Below are 21,105 nucleotides of genomic sequence, written 5' to 3' on the forward strand. Positions count from 1 at the left end.
CATTTAAAACTGCGCCGGAGATAGAGCTCATTTTCAGCCTTTTGTCCCAGAACAGAGGTGTCTTGTGGAGTTTTAAGATGAGGTATTTTAACTCTTGCTTTGTTTATATCCATCCATCCTCACTGGCACTCTTTTTCCCCAGTGCCTTTGCTGGTGCATTTCTTATCACATCACAGCCACGTCTACATCAGAAGTGTGAAAACCACTGGCAGGAGCGTGTCTTGTGTCAACTATGTGTGCATGAGACAAACAAAAAATGGGGACCCACTCATAAAAGAGTAAAAAACTCCACAGGATGCTTTAAACAGCCACACTAAAATTTAATTCAGTTACGAAATGGCATTTGCTACGGAAATCTGCAAACTTCTCACAGTTGAAGCACATACCACACTACAACAAATGACATAGCACATACTCCAATAAGATTATATCGAAGCCTGTTACGTGGCTGAACTTGAAGTGAAGACTGTCTTTATCTATTCAGTCAACACTCATTTGACAATTAGTGTAGCTTCATCACTTTTCCAGTAAGGCAGGGACAAACATTCTTACTTACAGGGCTGTCCTCACTGCAGAAAAAAGTTAGTTATGCTGTTGGTATAGATTTACATTATATCAGGTATAGATTAATTCAGGAGAGAATGAGATGCAAGAGGGGCAGAGAGATTAAACAATCATAATCTTTTTATCTGCTGTCACAAGTCTGATCTCTTGGTCACATCTTTGACATCTTCAGTATGTACTGAGTTGTCTAATGTAAAGAGCACGGGCTGAGGAAAGGTGATTGTTCCAGGGGGAGTGATATCATCATATCATATCCCTCATTTTATTATTATTTTTCTGTCATGACAAATGAAATTACATGACAGGGCATTGTAACCCTTAAACAAAATGTTCTTGAGATTCACGAACCAAAGAAAGAAAAAGAACACTGTGTATTTCAGTGTTTTGTAGATATATATATATTTTTTGTTAACAATTCACAAATAAATAATTGTTAATTTTTGCTGCTGATGCCTGAAGACAGAAAAGTCAGAGGTCAGGTCCAACTTGCTTACAAAATGATCAAGTAATGATAACAAAACCCTCCTCCTCCACACCGTATCCATATTATTGCTTAATTCTGCAAACTTACAAACAACAATTATTTTAACAGGCCTAACGTCTATGTTTTTTGGTTTTTTTTCGTTTTTTCCACAACCAAAAAGTCTTATTGTTGCTCCTTTCTGGATGGTCTGCATGATGTCTCATTGTGTAAAACCTCTCAGTCGCAGTGGTCATAGGTCACCTCCCACATCCCAATTCGAACACAGCAAGGTCACACGTTCCGATCGGCTTGTGAGTTTAACCCCGAGAGACTCTTAATAGACAAAATTGTAATGGATTATGTGGTCAGTGAGACTGAATGATCGTTTTTTTATTAACCTTGAAATCCAAGTTTTTGATAATTAGCTTAAAATTGGATTTGTTTATAAATGGTCTGAAGCTTGCACTGTTGTGAACTAACTGGATTACAGCTTTTTTTGTTTAGCCCATTAAAAACATAGGTTAGAAAAACATGAAATCTTCCTTTTTTATTTTCATTGGCATGCGCAGCAGAAACATCCCTCCAGATTTTCTTTTACAGAGGAAATGTTTTCTTGAAGTCCCAGAAGCCATTGTGAGAAGTGCTGATTTTTAAGAACAGCTGATTTCGACTAAAGGGAACGAGTGAACAGGGCCAGGTCAGTGAGAGAGACAGAGGCAGTGTCTAGCAGAATGATTTCTATTGAAGAGGTGACATTGAATGGGCTTGGGGGGTTATCATTTTGCTAGACACAATTTGAAAAAAAGAAGAAAATGAAATGAGAACTGCATTCATATTCAAATGGAGACAGTCCCCATATGCCTGCATGGTTTTCAATTATGAGGGATATGTATATTTATGTGTGCTCCAGAGGAAACTGGACAAGGCCGCCCGGGGCTTTTGTGAGGCTGAGCGTCTGGTGTGTTGTTCTGCTGTCTAAGGCCTGTATTTGTATTGTTGGTCAGTCAGATAAAGAATTTGTATTGATGTTCGATGAAAATATACATACAATAAAAGTATATATGACACATGCACATACTGTACAGCGCTCTACATGCATTATATTAAACAAACTATTTCTAATTCTGTCCAGTCAAATGAAGAATCAGACACCTGATTTTATCTGCTCTCAGTGGTGTTCCCTCTCTCACTGCCAGCCCACAGGTGAAGCCAACTACCATGACAAGTTGTAGTGCTCCACATTGCCAGTCTGCCCCAGGGTGTGTTAGTAAAAACCTTTAGCCTGCATTCATGACTGTGTCAAAGATCTCTCTCTCTACCTCTGCTTCTGTTCCTTCCTGTGTCACTCGGTCTCCTCAGTGTGCGGAGGCTGATATATAGATGGATTTCAGAAGCGAAACCAAGGGAATAAACATCAGAATAAATACAGTTTGATTACTGCTTTCGCATGTTGTATTAAACAGCCCTTGTAATGTGTGTCACTGGAACAGGTCTCAGATAACTGTAATTGTCAGCTGACAGTTTCAGTATTCAAATTCAGAGATTTTTAATGATGATTATTACTGTAACATAGTACAGCATTTTGTATTGTGGATTTCAGGTTGATTTGTCTTTGCTTTTAGTATTAGTTACACATGATTGTTAGTTTCAGGTGATTATACAATAATTCAAACATGCTTATCAATATCATCTTATTAAATCCCTCAATCCTACACTCTGGACATTTAAGGACTGGGTAGATCGGTTGTCAGTCCTCCTAGGTCCCTTCCCTGTCATTTATTAGTAACTTTTCACCATGTGACATCACAATTTTGTGTTACAGGGGCAAGAGAGCACCCACACCTGTCAGTGATGTTGGGTGTATTCACTCTAAAGAGGCTAGTTGGTTCACTTACCCTGCAGTTACACTAATTCTCGTTAATTTGGAGATTAACAGGTAAGCCATGATGACATTGTCCCTGCCCCAGACCTGTATTTATTCATTTATTTACACCTTAAAAATAAAGGTTATGTGGCACTTGTTGTGTGAACGTGGAGGGAATGGTAGTCCTTGAAAAAATGGGATCTCCTTGAGTTTTCCGCAAGGCATAACCAGAGTGCAAGAACTCGGGCCTCAGCATCTGCCTCGTTCGCGCACTGACCTCGGCTGGAGGCAGGGGACGTTATACCCCACTTTCCCCTACACTCCAAAGATCATGCAATCCCTTTTTAATGCTCTCATCATTATGGTGTAGACACTAACAGCCTGGAGTTGATACCAGCACAGAGAAGCCCCACGGCTCAGGGGGAAATGTCATGCAACTGCGTGTGTGTAACATTGAGGTCTTTGTATGTGAAAGGATAGCTCTGGAAACAGCCAACTCTATGTGTAATCTTAATATTAGCGTAGTGTGTGAAGAGCATTCAGGTGTTCCTTTGCAGGGGGTGGGGATGGGATGGGTGTGAGCTAATGGAGAAAAACACTCTGTCACACTTGATGATGAGATAACAGAAAGCGCAGTATAACTTTTTTTTTTTTTCTTTACTCACTACTCTGTGAAAGCAGTATGGCAGCTTGCAGGTACTATCAGTACTTTCACTTACTGACATCTTGGCCTTGGCTAAACTGTGAAGGCCATTGTTACAGGTATTTAGAGATTGGTTCTTAGAGTTTGTGTGTGTGTGTGTGTGTCGGGGAATTTCTGTCTGTAACAAGATCTTACGGGTAACACGGGCTCACTAAACCTGGGCTAGAGGTCAGTTAATCACCTCTTGTCCTCAAGCTCTGTGGAAGAACTTCAGAAGACTGATTGATGTGCAGTCGTTGTCCTAGTGCTTCATTGCTTTTTATTTTGTTTGATGTTGTTAGACAGCAAACTGCCACTTCCAACAATGAGCCTGTCTTAGGGACATAAAATCTGGAGACTGTCGTCTGAGTGAACAGTTGTTATACCTTTATTAGAAAACCAAAATTAAACAGCTCTGGATATATAGGCAGAAAACAAGTTCCAAATAATTGTATGAAAACTCTATGGAAATATGTTCACAGTGTAAGCTACATGCTCATAGAACTGCACTCATAGAGCAACAGTTCTATGAGCACTCATAGAGATTCAAATAAACACCTGTCTGATAATAAGGTTTAAATAGAATTCCCTACAGTATATGTTATCTAGACGTAATAAAAAATATCTTGTTACAATTAAATCAGCTCGACTAGTTGTTCCTATTTTTCTGATGTTTTTTGAGATGTTTTTGTTTTCCGTAACCTGCCAAGACGTCATTATCTCCTTATTAGCTGGACTCTCAGGTACAGCGGAACAGACTGACTTCCAGAAAAATTGATTCCGCCTATCTCCGCAACACATCAAATGAGATTAGCAGGGAAGACGGCAGGTGTGCCTTTGCTGATGACCCCCAGTATGTGTCCGTTTTTAAACAAGTGGACGCTGCTGCCAAACGACCATCTGCAGGACGTGCTGCTGCTTGTTTGGCGGCGTCCACCTGCAGGATCATAACAACACTGCTGATTGGCATTAGACTGGCTAATCGTTAAATAAAGCACACTGTAACCTTCATTCTGACAATTTCCCCGCAGTTTGACTGCCACCTGGTGTTGTTGTCCTAGTTGTTTTGAAATAAAAACAACGATCCTGAGTGAATTAAGCAATTTGTTTGACATTGTTCACAGAACCTTCAAGACTATCACCGTTTTGTCTTTCCTTTAAAATAATGCATTTACACAAGTGAATAACATTAATCATCTTTTTACAACACAATATTCTGCAGGGGAACTTTGGGTTCTGGCAATCATGTGGACGTTCTTTGACACACACCACCCACCTAAACATTGCAGACCAAATAAATCTCCCCCCTCATGGCAGTAGCTTTTCCCATCAGCAGCCGCCTTTCCTCAGCTGGATAATGTACCCCGTCACATTTCAAAAACAGCTCAGGAAGGTCTCAGATAGCACAACAATGGCCTGAAGACTCCACAGATCTCAACTCAATCGAGACTCTGTGGGATGCACCGTAATAAACCGAATGCATCCTCCCAGCTGGAGGCCTCACCCTCAATGCACAGGACCCAAAAGACCCAACATTCTGATGTCGGTGACCACAAAATACCCCCAGAAGTCCTGTGTCCCTTCCCCTGACAGCTCAGACCTGTTTTGGCAGCACAAAGGGGTTTATGTGTATGGGCAATGAAGAGACATGTCCTTGATCAAGTTCCAGAATTTGTTCTGTACGTCACATGATTTTGTTTATTGGCCATTTTTTTTTTGAAACATCAAATATATTTGATCTGTTCACTGAAGGAAGCAAAACTGCAAAATGAATTTCAATATTTTAAAGATCTTTGAGGTTGACCTGTAGATGATATCGATGTGTATAACACCATGAATTTCATCCATTGCAGCGATCCCCATAGGGAGCCTTAAATGGGTCTTTGATACTGTTGGTGGATGTGTGGTGGTGTAGAGGTGAAGTGACATACATTTAAATAATGGTAGAAATGCAACAGGTGATCTCGTTAAATACCCTTCAGCCAAGATGATCACTGGTTGACAGACAGCCTAATGAACATAAACCAGTGAGTTCATTGTAATTAGGAAATTAGAATGATAATTGTCTGGCTGCTTGAACTTGCACTAAAAGCTTAATTTGACGTGTAGTTTGCTCACTGGGCTTAATGGCTTTAACTCCAGGGGAACAAAAAAAAGCTCCTTAAGAGCAGTTTGTCATTTTGGAGGAGAAAGGAAAACACGGCCATTGAAAATGTAATGCTTAAATTTATAAAACAGAAACATCTTCCTGAGCAAATATGTGTGTCAGAAAACCATTCTGTTAAAAATACTGAATATACGACTGCTGGCATTTTAAACCAAATGCATATTTCTGTGTCTAGAGTTCTAGAGATCAATAGCTCCAACTAAAAGTTGCAGTGTCACATGCCAGCACCCAATACAGTGAAATATTGGAGTCTATCTTGTGTGTTGTGCCAAACCCTTTTCCCAACCCAAACCTGCCCCCAACCAATGCTTCCCTAGAGCTTACTGTAGGTCCACATTTACAGTCTGCTGCCAGAAACTGGGAACTGCTCCAACTGCCATTACCTGGGCAGGCGAGGAGCCTTGCTGGCCTTATTATGCTACTGTACCGTATGATTTATGACACTGTCTGGGTGCATCTGCTACATTAATAAACATTCGGGCACACACTCATAATTTAGCCTACATGGTTTTGAATACAAGTTACATTGTACCTTCAGCATCATGAAAGTGACTGCTGAGGATCATATTAGTTTGGTGCACACGGTTCTGGTGAGTGCCTTTTCAGGCCCCAATGCACGGCTCATAATATAGCTTGGCTTTTCATTTGTTTAAAGACAGGTGACCTTCAGTTAGTTCTTAAGTGCACTCGAAACAAAGAAAAAGAGAGCCAAAAAAAAGAACAGCTTTTATCTAACTTTTCTTTTAAACAATACAGTGTTTCAGAGATTGTCATGCGAGAAAAAGACTGGATGCAGACAATAAATGGAGTCACTCTCTTCAGTTCTGTTCGCTGACATGTCGTGGCAGATAAGCCTGAGCTGGGAAGAGGAAACAAAGAATCATTGCTTATCCCACTGAAACTGCTGTGAATCGGGGAGTCATTTTGTCAGGCAAAAACCAGAAATGAGGAAATCATTGAGATGTCTAGTAGTAAACCTGTGGGGTGATGAGTTATGCATGTGATAAGACAGGAAAAGGTGTTACCAAAGAGGGACTGTTGACGACTTGATTGATATAAACATTCAAACAACGTGCGTTTGAATTTGAGCTTCAGGTATATCTTGAGAAAGCTTTGCCCGCAGAGATCTAAATTTGTTAATGTTATGTAAAAATGTTGATTACGCTGAAAGTTGTTCTTTCTTTTTCCTAATCAAGTTGATTATATGCAGAACTGTGATATCTCCCCTTAGTTATAGCCTACATGAAACGGGTCACATTCAGGGTTGACATAATTAAGCCAGCAGGAGACAAGTTCATTCATTAATCAAGATGTCCTGACCACTGAAAATAGTTTTCACTTCTAAATGTGTGCGTGAAAGTGATACTTTTATGAGGAAAACTATTCTGTAGGCGACAAATACACACACACACACATACAAACACACTGCGTTTCAAAATACTGCTCAAAATATTCACATATTGTAGTTCCTCAAACTTGCTGAAGACATCTAGAGAATAGACTTGGATTGTTGACTGAATGCGTCCCTGTTGGCATTTGGGATGGCTTCTGTCTTTGTTCAAGGTGCAGTTCTAATTAACATGTTTACTGTAATCCTTGTTTATGTTTTAAGTAAGCTTGAACAAGTGTGTGTCTGTGTTGTTTTGGAGCGGGGGGAGCTTCACTGTGATAATGTATTTATACTGACTGCAGTGAGTTCAATGGGCCGTGCACTCACTATTTTAGGAATACTGTGCTTTTAACTTGATTTCCTGCTGGTTACACTATTTTACTAATTCATGTGTCCTTTCCTTTCTCTGCTCCAATTGGCCCTTTTTTTCTTTATAAATTATTTGCGAATGCTTTACGTTTTGATTTTAAATGTTGTATTTGTGTGGTATATATACTATTCAGAACACATTTTGCTACATTTTATGGCAGCACATGTTTACTACCCATCTAGCTGCAGCACAAAAGACAATACCACTCAACTTAATAATTTATATAGTCCTCTAAGGGGAAACGATTACTGACATGAACGTTTTTTTTTTTTCCCCAAAAGTAGAGCTTTACATTTCTTTTGACTTCAAGTTGCTGCACAGTATGTAGGAGAGGAGGAGGTGACTAAATTCTGGTTATATGCTTACATCCCAGTGTTGCTGATTTCACAGCTCTTAATTAACTACGATTAAATACCTTTTTAATGATTGAATGAATGATTTCTTTTTTGTTTTACTTAGTTACATAGTAACTAATAACTTAGTAACATAACATAGTAACTTAATAGCGCTGAAGCACTGAACAGTACGAATAGTAGTAATATGCAGTAATTCTCTCCTGAGTGGTCACTCGTCAGGTATTTAATTGCCTTGGGACAGTGACTTTTGGTCAGTTATTACTTTCCAGAGAAGGAAATAATTAGTATATCAAATTAAAGTTTTTTTTTGTTTTTTTTTTTAACAAAAATATAAATGCAATTTTGTATTTGTTCCCATTTTCCAGACTTTTTTTTTGCATGCAAAAGACTTAATTTTCTCAGATGTTAAACACAGATTTATTAGCACTTATCCACTTTTGGAAGATATGCCATCCATGTTACGGGTGCAGCACATGATTAAACATTTGTATTACCCATTCTTTATTGGCCAATAGCTAAAAACGAATTTCTAATTATTGGAAGATAATTTATCGGTTAGATATATATATCAAACATTTTTTCCTAAATTATTTGAATTAATGGATTACAATGTAAATTATTCCTCTTGTATGTAATGACAGTGATTGTTCTTGTGAAATAGAGCTGGCTAAAGAATTTAATACCGTGTAACAAAGGACAAATCCAGCTAAATTATAGCTACAGCTAAAATTTGAAAATGTTTAGTAGTCGATGGTTCAACTGTCTCCACAATGTTTAATTGCATTTTAGTTATTATGCTTTTTTTTTGTGATTGAACATAATTGCACATGCTGGCATGGTCCAAATACAAGCAGTTTTTGGTTTGATTCGTTTTGAGTTAAAAAGCCTTTGTTTTTCTTGAGGAAATGCCAATTGATTTCCTCAGTAAGTGAATTTGAGACTGTTGAGCTCGCTTATACTAGGGTGCACATCAGAGAACGTCTCCTTTAACAAAGCAAAATTGTACTTGTATCTCATCTCAGTGCTTTCATAATAATTGGGACTATTGTCTGTTTGTCCAGGTTCATTTAAAATTATTACTGCTAAAATGAACCTTTGTTTAAGCTAAAGCTAAGTTTGTTTAAGCTAAAAAAAAATCTTCTCAGTGACACAACTATAGTTTAGACTTTCTGCAGTCCTTTCTGTTGTTGCGTTAAAGTGCTCAAATGTGAATTTGTGGCTTTGGTTTTCTCTCATTGCATCTGTTGACCCACAAGGCTGATTGAAAGTACCATCTACCATGCTATACGTTCTCTCAGAAATGTTCTACTTACTTGATGTCAGATGTCATACTGTTTTTGCATATAAAAGATTCAGCACTACCCAACTTAGCTTCCTTTACAATATAAGGACATGGTAAAGGCCCTCCTTTGAAATATTTAGTGTGCTCTAGGAGGTCTACCAGGTTGAGTGGATGGATGAATGAAAAAAAAAAACGAAGGCAACCATATACCTAAATAACTGTGCAATGTACAATACTAAAAGCAAAAGCCAAAAAGCCAAAGAGTATACTTCATTACTATCCTGAAGGAAATTTGATATGCGGGCCGGCACACTCATGTCACTGGAAGAAACTTTAGACATAAAGATTAGTCTTTACATGATTGATTGGCCAAGAATCTGATCATCAAAATGACAACTTACTGTAAAGTGAAACCATTTATTGGTACGATAAATCAATAAACTAGCCACAAAATAATATAGCACATAAGGATATTCATGCCCTGGTTATACCAGCTCTAATGATTTAAAAATGTGGAGCGGAGGTTTGGGGAAAAATCTGCCCATGCTTCATTTGCCCGTGCCCGCCTACACTCACATTTATGCACAGGTGGCCAATTGCTGCTTATGTGCGTCAACAGATGATTTTTGAGGCTTTCTGAGGATCCATCAGGCAGAAATTTGGATTTCTTACACTGATCTTTTGGCGTGATTATATTTATGTGAGATTTCATGTTGTTAGTCATGTGATTACACAGATTGCACTCCCACGAATCCACCAATTTGTAGATTTAACATTTTCCCAATTTCCAATTGATGATTAGTGGGTTTTACTGAACGAATCCACTGTTATTTGCCACACACACAGATTGGCTTTTTCAAAGCTTGTTTCAGTTGCCTTCCACTCTGGGACAATAAGATGCCGAACCATAACCCTGAGTCAGGAACTCTTCATTAGGATAATCAATCAGAGAGAGGATTATGACTAATGCCCCTTCTGGGCCAGTGTGGGCAGAGCTTTGTCAAACAGCGTAATAGTCACAGCCAAACAGCCCTTGAACCCTGGAAAAGGGCCACCAGAGGCAACACAGTGGTATGCTCAAGACTTTGTTGAACTTCCCTCTTGGACGGAATAGTTGTCAACAAATATTGGAAAGCCCTGAAAGGCACTTTTGACATAGGCTGATATGACATGCACCCTGTCTCACTGGTTAATGCCCTAAAGTGGGGTCAAACTAATAACCTCACCCTGTGTGAGGCAACCATAAGGTTGCCTCTGGCCTTGATACACTGTCAAAATCAACGTTCACATTGAATTACAGGCTTGAAGCCTGGCCTAGACCCAAGGGGGGGGATTAACTCTTTCATCAGCCTGCAGGTGAGATCTTTAGATCTGTCTAACTGCTCTGTGTAGTCAACTTATCAAAAAAACTACAGTATATCTTTATTCAGACCACTTGGAAATCTTGTCAGAGTACATTTTGGTTCACTGCCATATACATTAGGGGAAAAAAAAAGACAATGAGCACATTTGACCTAGCATTATGCTAAGGTAAATTTGCTGTAAGATTTTGACATGGTGTAATGACAGACTTCACAATGACACAATGTGATGTCAGCAAATATGCTCTGCTGAATTGTCCTTTAACAACACACTGAATCCACATTTTGCCAGTCACACTGCTGAGAAGCTCTGTGAACTTACAGAAGAGGGGAAGAATTGTAAATAATAATGTAGACTTGTTTAAGATCTTACAGTATGAAATATATAGTATATGTGAAGAGCCCTTATGAATGAATGAGCGACAAAAGGAAAACAAACATTAGTAAGTGCAGCAAGTATGTTGAAACACAAGGTTGTCCGGACGTATATGATGAAGCTTTGGATTTTATAGGCTTTGATTATGACATTTTTAAAATTTCTTCTCAACCATTGTAATTATTTCTGTAAGTATTTATTTACTGTATTTACTTGCCAAGGACAAATGCTGGCCAGTTTAAGGCCAACCCTTAAATTGAGAAACAAAGTAATTGATAATACAGTTCAAAGACAGAAAAAAACTCTCAAAAAATGAATTTTACACTGCGAAACTCATTGAGGGAAGTGACATTATCAGTCACATTTGCGAGCGTCTTGGAGGATAAATTCAGTCATTGCCAATTACCTTAGAAACCTCTCAGCCTTTGTCAAACCAGTATTTGCTACTCTTTCTACTCTGCCTATTCCCAACTCCCAGTGATAATTGCAACCTGACATCCTGTGTGGAATAACAATTGAGTTCTCAGTTTCCCTTGATGTTCTTCTGTGCATCTTTCTTTGTTGAGAGCCGCAGCGTATGGAGCTTTCTTGTTCTCTTTTGCCTCCTTAAAGCTCTCAGTTGTGATTTGGTTGTCAATATAAGGATGCTTGTATTCCCCAAGGGAATACAAGCAAAAGGGGATTTTTTTTATTTTTATTGTTGTTATTGTTTTCATAACAAATATAATCAGCTTAATGAAATTTGTTAAGGTTGATGTAAATGAACCCCAAATGAGCAGATGAACACAACAACAAAAAGTTCAAACGAGTCTTTACTGAAGATTAATTCACTCACATAAGTAGAAAACTGAACGAAAACCACTCTGATCTGGGCGACGAGTGAGTGCAATAACACACAAAACATCCGAAGGTCCAGTCCAAGATCAAACGCACAAAACTGTGAAAACAAACCAGGAATCCAACAAGGGAGGCAGAGCCGGCAGAGGCAGACCAGTGAACCTGAGCAGAGGAGAACAAGATTAGTTTCAGAAAGCATCAAACAGTTGCAAAATGCAAGAGAGAGCCTGACTGAATACCATTGAAGTATACAGCATAATCTGGCGAAGGTGGAGAGGGAAAGCCGGCCTTAAATATCCGCAGGTACAGGTGGATGAGTGGGGGCAGATGAGAGTCAGGTGTGCAGGTAAGTGGCTGATAGGGAGACAGGTCCACTCCACCCTGCTCCACCACGCCACACGTTGAACCAGATATGCTCATTCAAAAAGGAGATAACGAGTGGCAGAGAGACAGTCTTTCTGTACGTTTTTAAATATATGCATTATTTCTGTATGTCTTATTTGGGAATGAATTGCCTCCTCCCAAAATGTTCTTGTGATTATGACGTCCATATCTTAGAACTTGCCTTCTAATTATGAGATACTATCTTACAATTGCTGGGTCTGTACAATATGAGGAGCTATCAGTCACATTTATGATGAGTTGATGTCGTTGTCTGATTTAATTTTCTTTTGCTATTTGCTTGGATTGAGGCATTGGGGAAAGTAGATTGCATTGAGTGATTTAAATAGAACCGATCTATTAACATTCATGATTATGAAGTTTTGTGTTTGAAATTGAAAATGTACTAGAGTTGTGATTTGGATGATCTATGCCAGAGGGCGATTAACACAATTGTCAAACCCGTATTTCTTATTGAAATGAGGAGCACAAATACATTTCATAGATAACCCAAACCCAGACATGCTTTTTCAGGTTTCTTGATCAGTCAGCTGAATATGTCAAAATCGATGTCAACTGTTATGATACCAGCTCAGAGATAATTCTGGGACGCACAGCATAAACTTGAAAGCAACTTGTCTGGTGCACTTTTAACACTTGTGTGAAAAGCCTGCAGATGTTAGGAGCAGACAGAAATAGCCAAAAGACAAAGTGAAAGAGAGAAAAGAAAGGATGAAAGACAGAAAAGAAGCTGTCCACCATGTTAATAGGATAACAAAAACTTGTTGTTCACCCCATGCTTCATGTTTCTGTGATAAAATGAACATGAATACATCATGTTGAGTGATGCTCTGATTATTGCAACACCAGGTTTTAATATATGCTTGCATTCACTAATGTTGGTGTAATGTAGGTATTCTCTTTGACAGGTTAATTAACGATCAGTATTGTCCATATTATGATATTCCTGTGACACCATAAAGCAGAAATGGTGTCAAAGATTTCTGTGAAATATAAGCTGGAGGTGATGAAAGGAATCAAATATCAATACACGAGCGCTAAAGTTGTTTTAGCATTTCAAGTCTAAATGAAACAGGCTAAGGCAATACATTACACATGGCTCAAAATTTTAGGCTGCTTTCATGGTATTTTGTACAGTAAATGTACCAGCACAGGAACATTTGTGAAAGTAATGTGTGTAAGTAATGTCCTCAGTTCTCAAGGTCATTCATTGCTGCGGATCTCGCTTGCTGTACGCCAGCTCCCAGAAACCAAAGAGGAACCACTATCAACTTTTGTCTTTTTCTCACACATCTTTTTTTTTTCAATTCTGTATTTATCTTTTTCCCTTTTTGCATGTCTTTGCTGCATTTTCTCTCCTATCTCCTCCTCTGATCTTGTTTTATTTTTCTAATTCTGTAGCCCCAGTCCCTCTCTACCTTCCCCATCGTTTTTCTCTTTTTGCTGCAAAACCTTCTATTTACTGCACTTTCCTGCAAGCTGAAGATGAAAAGTAGGTTATGCTTGGTGCTTGCCCTCTCGCTCCATACGTGTTACTGTGCATCATTTGACAGTTTGTTACACTGCCCAGGGATTAGACTGGCTGAGGAGAGGCCAAACATTGCTCCTTAGTATTACCTTACCCGAAACAAGTGGTCATGTATGCCAAAGCAAAATGCAAATTTGGTTGGGCTCGGCGATGAGGCATTAGAAGAATTTATTTAATTGGTTTTGTTGAACCTTAGAATGGAAAGATTAAACTCAGTTTATTATTAGGTACATGGACCCCTGTGACAGATGGAAAGGAATGTGATAAGACAGTTAGCTGCAAGGCACGTGCTGTTCTGCTTAAAGAATGGCTGTTTATATTCATTAATCCATGGGCATTCGAATAAATAAAGTCTACACTGAAATAAATGTCTTTATTACTGCACATTAACTGCTGGGAAAAGCTTGAGAGACAAAAAATAACACAAACAAACAAACAAAAACGAGTAAGTTTGATTCTAAATCCTTCTGTGTTCTGTATCATACTCGCTATCAGTTAGAATCATATAGCATTTTACCTCTTGGTGAGATTGGATCTGACTGTCAAGAAAGAGATGATACAGCCTACTGTAACAAATTTTATTATTAGCTTCATCATACGTCCGGACACATAATGATACAGTGTATGCCACTAACTTCCACAACTATCTTATTTTTATTTCTTGTGTCATGACTCCGTGAGTAATGTTTCTGTATGTTACTTACATAATATTCTACACAGTATGCAGGGTCATGCTACCTTGCTTGCAAGATAAACTCACTGGCTCTTTGTTTCCATTTCGTCAGTACGAGCTGTTGTGGAACACACCGTAAATGACCCGAAATGCAGTCATCAAAAAGCTAAAAATGCCATCCTCTCGCTGTATGTCTGTGTAAAGACTATATGCACTGTGCTTTTTTAATACTCCGAAACAAGTTAGAGCAACTTACCAGGAGCACGAAGCATCAAGCAGAGTTCTGATTTCTGTGAATGCAGCAAATGGAGCATGGCCTTGTCTCCTAAAACTATCCCACCCCAAACATTTAAATGATTTGAGCATAGTGACTCACAGGTACATTAATTCCAGCTTTTGGGTGGAGTATCACTTTAAATTTATTATCTCCAAGTCAAGCTACCCTGTGTTCGACCCTCTTTTTGTACCCCCTGGTATTGCCTGCCTTAGTCATGCTAGCTGATTGTTTTTTTTTTGTAGTGATTCAGCCTCATTCAGTGCTACAATTTGCATAAATCTTAATGAACATGTAAACAAACCTTACTGAATATTTGACTGTTGTTTGCCAATGTGTTAAAATGCAGTTAAAGTGTTGTATGTTTTTTAAGCAAACCTAACTCCATTTTGAACTTATATGCTTCTGAGGTAGATATTCATATTTGTAATTATAATTTGTTGCCTGGGAAAAAGTGATTTAGTTGTGGGCGTCTTAACCACAAGATGCTTTTTAGTTTGACTCAGGGATTTATTACACTTTATTGCTTTGGGGAATTAAAATGCAGCTTGAAATTTCTCCCACAGTATTTGAAAACTATTTTGTAAACAGAGATCTAAGATGGTTACAAACCTGTGTTTGTTGTCCATATGCTGTACACACACTAGCTATCTATGCAGAAAGAGGTACATTGACCTACTTTTTTCATGTGCTTTGCTCCCATAATTAGTGCTAAACCATGTCACTACTATATTGGCTGGTTAGCAGGCTTCTGGCATATTTTTATATATGTTAAACTGATAATGCTGATCTGTTATCAGAAATGACTCCCTACAGGCCAATCCTGCTGTTTTGTTTTACTGGGATACTGTCACAAATTACCCTAAAATCACTTTACCCACTTTGTCAAAGGCTATGATGAAATCTTATCGTGGAATATGGTTTCTCTGTTTGGTCCTTCATTGCTCATGCTTAGGCCTCAATTGTCCTGCATCACTTTCCTGACCTTACTTTTCTTTTTGCCCTACAGAACAAGATCATCCTGGATCCACTGACATTCAGTGAGGCTCGTTTCCGGCCCTCTTTGGAGGAGCGCTTGGAGAGCATCATCAGTGGTGCCGCGCTAATGGCCGACTCTTCGTGCACACGTGATGACCGCCGTGAACGCATCGTGGCTGAGTGTAACGCCGTTCGACAGGCCCTTCAAGACTTGTTGAGCGAGTACATGAACAATGTAAGTTTCCTTGACTGACATATTGCAAATAAGCCTACAGCGCGGCAGATTCAATTCAAATTTCAATTCAGTTTATTTATATTTGCCAATTCACAACAAAAGTCATCTCATGACACTTTCCAATTAGAGCAGGTCTAGAACAAACTCTTTAATTAAATTTTGTAATACAGAGAGAGATTCGGAGTTTGTGGCAGAAAGAACAATATTTAATGCAGTATTATGTTTCAGTAGAGAAAAAGGAGAATTCGTAGGCTGTACCAAATCTGCCTGTAGTCTACAAGGCATTTCAGAATAGAAAAAAAAAATTGCAATTCAGATCGTGAATCATGATTGCAATTAAATTTAGATTTTGATATTACTTTTTCTCCAGATTGCCCATGCCACACACACACACACACACACATAACCGAACACCTCTCTCCACCTTACCTAGGTAATATAGTTTCTGTTATTATACTTTCACCTGCCATCAAACATCAAGAATTATGCCTGAACCAGAGGCATTTTCGTTAGGCTGTCTAAGTTTTACTCAACCAAAATCATCTTTTGCTTGACATATGAGGTTCTATTTTTATGGGTAGTACACAGAGAGATGCAAGCCATTTTCCAACAAGTTAGTAATTTCCTCACCTTGAATGCTCTTTGCGGATCTCTTTGGTATTTTTGTTCTTAGAATAGCGTGACAGGTGTAAAGGTGGGAGGAGATGCGACAGGTAACATGTTGGTGAAAGTCAGCTTTTTCCCCAGATCATAAAAAAAAACTTTGCCCACTCACTCTCATTATAAGTTGTACGTGCACAGTCCACTCTTCTTGAATACAAGAGAGAGGAGTTTGTTGTGCTCATCTGTCCAATGCTTGAATGGCATTTATCTGATTGCAGCTGGTTTACACACCACCACCCAATGATTGGCATCTGAGAACAAGTGGTTCGTTGTACATCCGCTGTAAAATGCGGCAGAATGAGAATACTATCTGTGCAGAACATCACGGCAGTGTAGGCTTGGCAAGAAAAGCCCTAAACTGGTCCCCAGTTTACTTCAGAGCGGCTGTGGTGAGATAAAAGCTAAATGTGTGGTGTTGGACTTTTACAGTGTTTTAAACTGTAACTGTGCCACACTGTACAGAAAAGTGAGCAACATTTCTAGAAGTATTAAGATTTATAATAGTCCTTTATGTTGAATTGCATTTTCCCTATCAAGATAAGTATACGCTGAGAATAGTTTTTATATGTGATATTTATTATATAATAATGTAATGCTGACTTATATCCATCCGTCAGAATTCTTTCACACTTACTAAAGCACTTGATCACAGTTGTATTTCACCGTAACACATTGTTTCTAATAATTATCTCTTATAGTACAGATTATACTAATTGAAGTGCCTTAAGTACACACATTTCTTTAGAAAAAATGTTAATTCACCTCAGCAAATCCAAATAATGTTATTTTCATTTATTTAAACACACTGGTGTGACACCTCAGTTCATGTTTGCTTGATATTTGGTATTTCCCCCCCAACAGTGCTTTGTTAATAATTTCGTGGTATCATCAGTAAATGCAAAGTAACTATTGACTGATTATTATTAACTGATGAGTTAAGCATGTGCATGCAGTCCAGCTCTTTGAGTGATTATGCAGAAAGTTTGAAGTTAATACCATTTGGATAATAACATTATTTCTTTTTTGGGTAATTGAAAATTGCAAGTCAGGACTGTCTGAGAAAATTAACAGCCTCGGCCTTTGTGCATTCATCCGCTACGTTGGTCTCAAGGGCTTGCCACCCAAGGAAGTCCATGCAGACATGGTGGCAACATTAGGGGAGAATCCTACCTCTTGCTCAAGATGAAGAACTAGTTCAGTGGCTGTGACTTTCACAGTGATAAGGATGTTATCTGTGGTATGGGCCTCTTTCTGGAGGTTTAAAATAACTTTTATAAAGGCAGGATCTCTATGTTCCACAACCACTTGACTTGGTGTGTAGGAGGAGGCTGTGTTGAAAAACAAATGTGCTAAGTTTTCTAATATTGACTTCTACCTAGGCCTTGAGCTCATTAATCACCCCTCATACAAGGTAATACTGAATTATATACAGAAATCACTGTTTTGATCATTTGCATTTAAAAACAAAACCATAGTGTGTTTTGTGATGAGCTATTAAGTCATTTTAAGACTATCACCTCTAGAGGCACAAAATGGTATCATTATTATTGTTATTATTAGCTGGTTGGCATGCTAACTTCAGTAGACAGCTCTGCAGCACAGTCCATAAATATCCTTGTGATATTATCACCACTGTTTCTTCACATTTTTTTTTTCAATGTTTTACTCTAAAATTATCACCATGTCTCTGGCACAAATGGCACCTTTAATAAAACATCTCTTAAGTAAAATGGTCCAAAACAAAACTAACCAGTAACATGTAACAGCAAATCTAAATAATTAAAAAACACTATTATTGTACTTATTATACTACAACCAATGTCAGAGAGATGCTGGACATGCAGTAATTGTAATTGTGTGTGAGACAAAATTGAAATGATTGAAATGCACCACATAACACGTGGAAGACATGACATGGGGTGACTTTCATTACCTCCACGAATGTACATTCAATTTAAAGGGGCACTTTACATGCATGCATTGCTGGTAATGTCATATGTTTGCATGGTGCGACTCTGAACCTTCTGGGCAACAATAGTCTTTTCTTTCCTCATCTGGACTTTTTCTTTCCGTTTGGTGAACCATTTTCCTCCTGCACTACTTCTGCACTTTCCTATGCATCTGTGGAGCAGGCAGACAGCTGCATAGATTAAAATGAGACTGTAGGATTGGGAAGTGCAATATCACAATCAAAATGATGGCCATGAAGTTAACTATTCTGACGGAGCTCAGAGCAAAGATTTGGTAGAAAAGTGAGACGCCTGATCCATGGAAAAGAGATGAGAGATGATTTTTAACATGTTTGTTCTCATAGTACATTAGTTGTATTTATAAAAAGGACGAAACAATCGTAAGTCATCCCTTCAGTTGTCCATATACGATGAGATCACAATCAGCCTAATGCCTCACATTAATGCTGTATTTGTAAGAGTAGCAGCAGTGGTGGCAAAAACAACAAAAATACTAGGAATGATTATAATAATAGATGTATTTGGTACATGGGGAGCCAAAGAAAAATCTATATGAAACTAAAAACTTTGACATCCATTCTTTCTTGTGCAAGGCACTTGAGGAAACAGTAATGTAAAGTTAACATTGAGATACAACCAACATGGCAAGCTCTCAGGTGCCCTCAATAGAACCATACATCACTGAAAAGGCATAGCCTATAACTTCCTCAGCGGTGCACTTACTAGGCCAGACTGACTTCTTAGATAACCCCTAATGGGCCTCGACTGTTGGTGAGTAATTGCTTTGTTCAAAAAGACTGCAATGTACTCATGTGTTCTGCTAAACTGGGACTCAAAGTATACATTTGACATTGTAGCCTGAAGTAATATAGCCTTCTGTGAAGCAAAAAACCTAACATCTTGGGTCTAAATACCTTAGTAAATCTGCTGGTGGTAAATTACTGTCCTCTAATATGTTCACTCTTTTTGAAGTTTAGTGTTAGTTTTGAATATCATCACTAGGGCCCAAAAGGTGGACTGGTGAGCTCAAATAGACATTCAGTACCACTGCTGTCTCAAGGAAGGAACCAGCGTGCTTGTTAATGACTGGATTTCTCCTTAAATGAAGGTGTACTTTAGTACCTCATTCAGCAGTGAAAATTTATCCCAGCCTGTAAGCAGCTCTAAAAGAAGCTCTTGTTTTAAATGAATGAATGTAGGCGACCTAACATAAACAATTAATAATTAACCCTACATTATTTAATGCATTTTGACTTTTGTTCAATAACCAGACTGAAATTTTAATGACAATCCATTGGCTTTCTTGCTCGTGTGCTCTGGTGACACTGTGTACTAAGGGTCGATCCAGTATGTATTAAGTGTCATTTGTGACCATTGAGCAATTGGCAAGCCAGCTGTCTATTGATCCCTACTGTATCAGTTCTCCTGCTGGCAGAAAGCCTGATGCAATACTGCATGCAATTTTCCAACTGTAATGTGTATTTGTTGTTGGCATCTGTGCTCATAAAGTAGTGTGCAAACAGTAGGGGGGCTATTAGATAAGGGTCCTTATTAGATTAGAGATCCTCTCTGCTTGTAATAGAATATTAACAGGGCAACAGCGAGCAGTAGCTTTACACTCATTACACTGCATGCATATGTGTGTCTGCATGATGCAAGGAATTTATTGTTGGACATGCTAGTTCTCAAATCTGTCTTCTAGGGAAAGAGATGTCACAAAGAACGTCTGCTGCAGCTCTATGATGTGCATAAAATGCACCTATGGTTCATTCACTCAGAAAACAATACAGTCACTTTTGCTCACAGTCTTGGATTTAGACTATAGTTAACAAAAAAAAAAAAATCTAAAATGATGTACATGTTTATGAAGACTCAGATACCCTCTCCCCCTCTTAAGTCCAGGCAGCTTTTTGCTAAAGTAATTGTGCCTTGGTTCATTAGGCCCATGAGTTGTGTTTTAGAGGCTACAGCTGGGAGATTGCTGACAGCCCCTGGCTGTCCTAGCAAGGAACAGAAAGTGAATCACAGAAACAGAAAGAACAAAATGCTTCCACTTCTCAGCTCTGTCTCCTCAATGAGGGCAAATCAACCACCAAGAGTAAATATGTAAGGATATTGTTCCCAAGCCTGCTCACAAAGTGTATTATTTAATAGATAATGTAGACGTTTAATATCTTTAAATCAATCCATCTATCTATCTATCTATCTGTCTATCTGTCTGCAGCTGAGATTCCAGGATACATCATGAATAATGACAGCTTCTTGTTCAGTGAAGCAGATTCCAGCTATAGAGGATAGAAAGGGAAAAGAAAGTTTCCCTCTCAATGTGAAATGTATTTGTTCAAAATATTGTTTATCACCCTAACATCCAGAGACTATGTTTCCAGTAGCAAAATGTTACCAGCTGCCACAAATTTGCTACTGGCTGTATAGTGAAAGTCCTTTTGTGCAAAGTTTACAGAAGTAATGCAAACATCCACTTGTCCTTATGTTTCCTCCTCCTTCTTCATTCAGTCCCTGCAGCTCCAACACACAAATTTTTATAGGAAGCTTGAACCACAGCACAAGGTTAATCAATGTGGAAGCTGGCAATAAATTAGGTCCAAGTGACAGGAGAATGTCCATACCTGTCTCAGCTGCTGGTGATCTGTGATTGGTGACAGCAGGCCC

The 21,105-nt window shown here is 38.6% G+C and overlaps 1 protein-coding gene across 4 annotated transcripts in view; it reads left to right on the forward strand.

The window, feature by feature from the left end:
* Nucleotides 1-21,105, forward strand: part of ctnna2 (catenin (cadherin-associated protein), alpha 2) — a 288,411-nt gene that overhangs the window by 69,771 nt on the left and 197,535 nt on the right. For all 4 annotated transcript variants that reach the window (XM_046414554.1, XM_046414573.1, XM_046414564.1 and 1 more), the window contains exon 7: nt 15,599-15,802. In XM_046414554.1, the coding sequence (XP_046270510.1) occupies nt 15,599-15,802 (204 nt within the window). The remainder of the gene's footprint in view (nt 1-15,598; nt 15,803-21,105) is intronic.

This window comes from Scatophagus argus, chromosome 2 (assembly GCF_020382885.2).
Source record: "Scatophagus argus isolate fScaArg1 chromosome 2, fScaArg1.pri, whole genome shotgun sequence".
NCBI lineage: Eukaryota > Metazoa > Chordata > Actinopteri > Scatophagidae > Scatophagus > Scatophagus argus.